This window comes from Micropterus dolomieu, linkage group LG06 (assembly GCF_021292245.1).
Source record: "Micropterus dolomieu isolate WLL.071019.BEF.003 ecotype Adirondacks linkage group LG06, ASM2129224v1, whole genome shotgun sequence".
Lineage (NCBI taxonomy): Eukaryota > Metazoa > Chordata > Actinopteri > Centrarchiformes > Centrarchidae > Micropterus > Micropterus dolomieu.
Window position 1 is genome coordinate 30,188,814 of NC_060155.1, and position 1,408 is coordinate 30,190,221.

General features: G+C 59.3%; 1 protein-coding gene across 4 annotated transcripts in view; it reads left to right on the plus strand.

Annotated features, from left to right (window-relative positions):
* The window catches only part of fastk (Fas-activated serine/threonine kinase), a 9,557-nt gene that overhangs the window by 3,960 nt on the left and 4,189 nt on the right, over positions 1 to 1,408 (plus strand). For all 4 annotated transcript variants that reach the window (XR_006825344.1, XM_046051181.1, XM_046051183.1 and 1 more), the window contains one exon: positions 1,156 to 1,304. Coding sequence is in view for 3 of the 4 variants with exons in the window: in XM_046051181.1 (XP_045907137.1) it covers positions 1,156 to 1,304 (149 nt within the window). In the remaining variant the exon portion in view is untranslated. The remainder of the gene's footprint in view (positions 1 to 1,155; positions 1,305 to 1,408) is intronic.

Here is a 1,408-nt window from a genome sequence, read left to right on the forward strand (position 1 = left end):
CGACCTGCCGCGTGTTTAGCGTACTGACTGCGACCTGCCGCGTTTTTACCGTACTGACTGCGACCTGCCGCGTGTTGACTGTGACCGTGTGACCTGCCGCGTGTTTACCGTACTGTGTGACCTGCCGCGTGTTTACCGTACTGTGTGACCTGCCGCATGTTTACCGTACTGACTGCGACCTGCCGCGTGTTGACTGTGACCGTGTGACCTGCCGCGTGTTTACCGTACTGACTGCGACCTGCCGCGTGTTGACTGTGACCGTGTGACCTGCCGCGTGTTTACCGTACTGACTGTGTGACCTGCCGCGTGTTTACCGTACTGACTGCGACCTGCCGCGTGTTGACTGTGACCGTGTGACCTGCCGCGTGTTTACCGTACTGACTGCGACCTGCCGTGTGTTTACCGTACTGACTGCGGACCTGCCGCGTGTTTACCGTACTGACTGCGACCTGCCGCGTGTTGACTGTGACCGTGTGACCTGCCGCGTGTTTACCGTACTGACTGCGACCTGCCGCGTGTTTACCGTACTGACTGCGACCTGCCGCGTGTTTACCGTACTGACTGCGACCTGCCGCGTGTTTACCGTACTGACTGCGACCTGCCGCGTGTTTACCGTACTGACTGCGACCTGCCGCGTTTTTACCGTACTGACTGCGACCTGCCGCGTGTTTACCGTACTGACTGCGACCTGCCGCGCGTTTACCGTACTGACTGCGACCTGCCGCGCGTTTACCGTACTGACTGTGTGACCTGCCGCATGTTTACCGTACTGACTGCGACCTGCCGCGTGTTGACTGTGACCGTGTGACCTGCCGCGTGTTTACCGTACTGACTGTGTGACCTGCCGCGTGTTGACTGTAGTGACCGTGTTGACGGGTTTTGACCATACTTACACGTTGACCGTACTGACCCTGTGACCTGCCGCGTGGTGACCGTGGTGACCCTGTGACCTGCCGCGTGGTGACCGTGGTGACCCTGTGACCTGCCGCGTGGTGACCGTAGTGACCCTGTGACCTGCCGCGTGGTGACCGTGGTGACCCTGTGACCTGCCGCGTGGTGACCGTGGTGACCCTGTGACCTGCCGCGTGGTGACCCTGTGACCTGCCGCGTGATGACCGTGGTGACCTTGTTGACCCTGTGACCTGCCTCAAACAGAGGAGCTGCCAAAGAAGGTGGACAGCATCACTCCGTACACAATGGCGCTGATCGCCAAATACATTGCTCGCCATCGACTGAGAGAGACACGACTGCTCGACACCATTGCTGACTTTCTGGTGAAGAAGGCCGAGTACCTGGACAGTAAGGTGAGAACTGGACGGTGCTCGTGTGGTCTTCAGTACCTGTGTACAGGACTCTGCAGGTGTCTTTGTGTGTGTGTCCTCAGGTGATCCAGAAGCTGGTGTTCCCG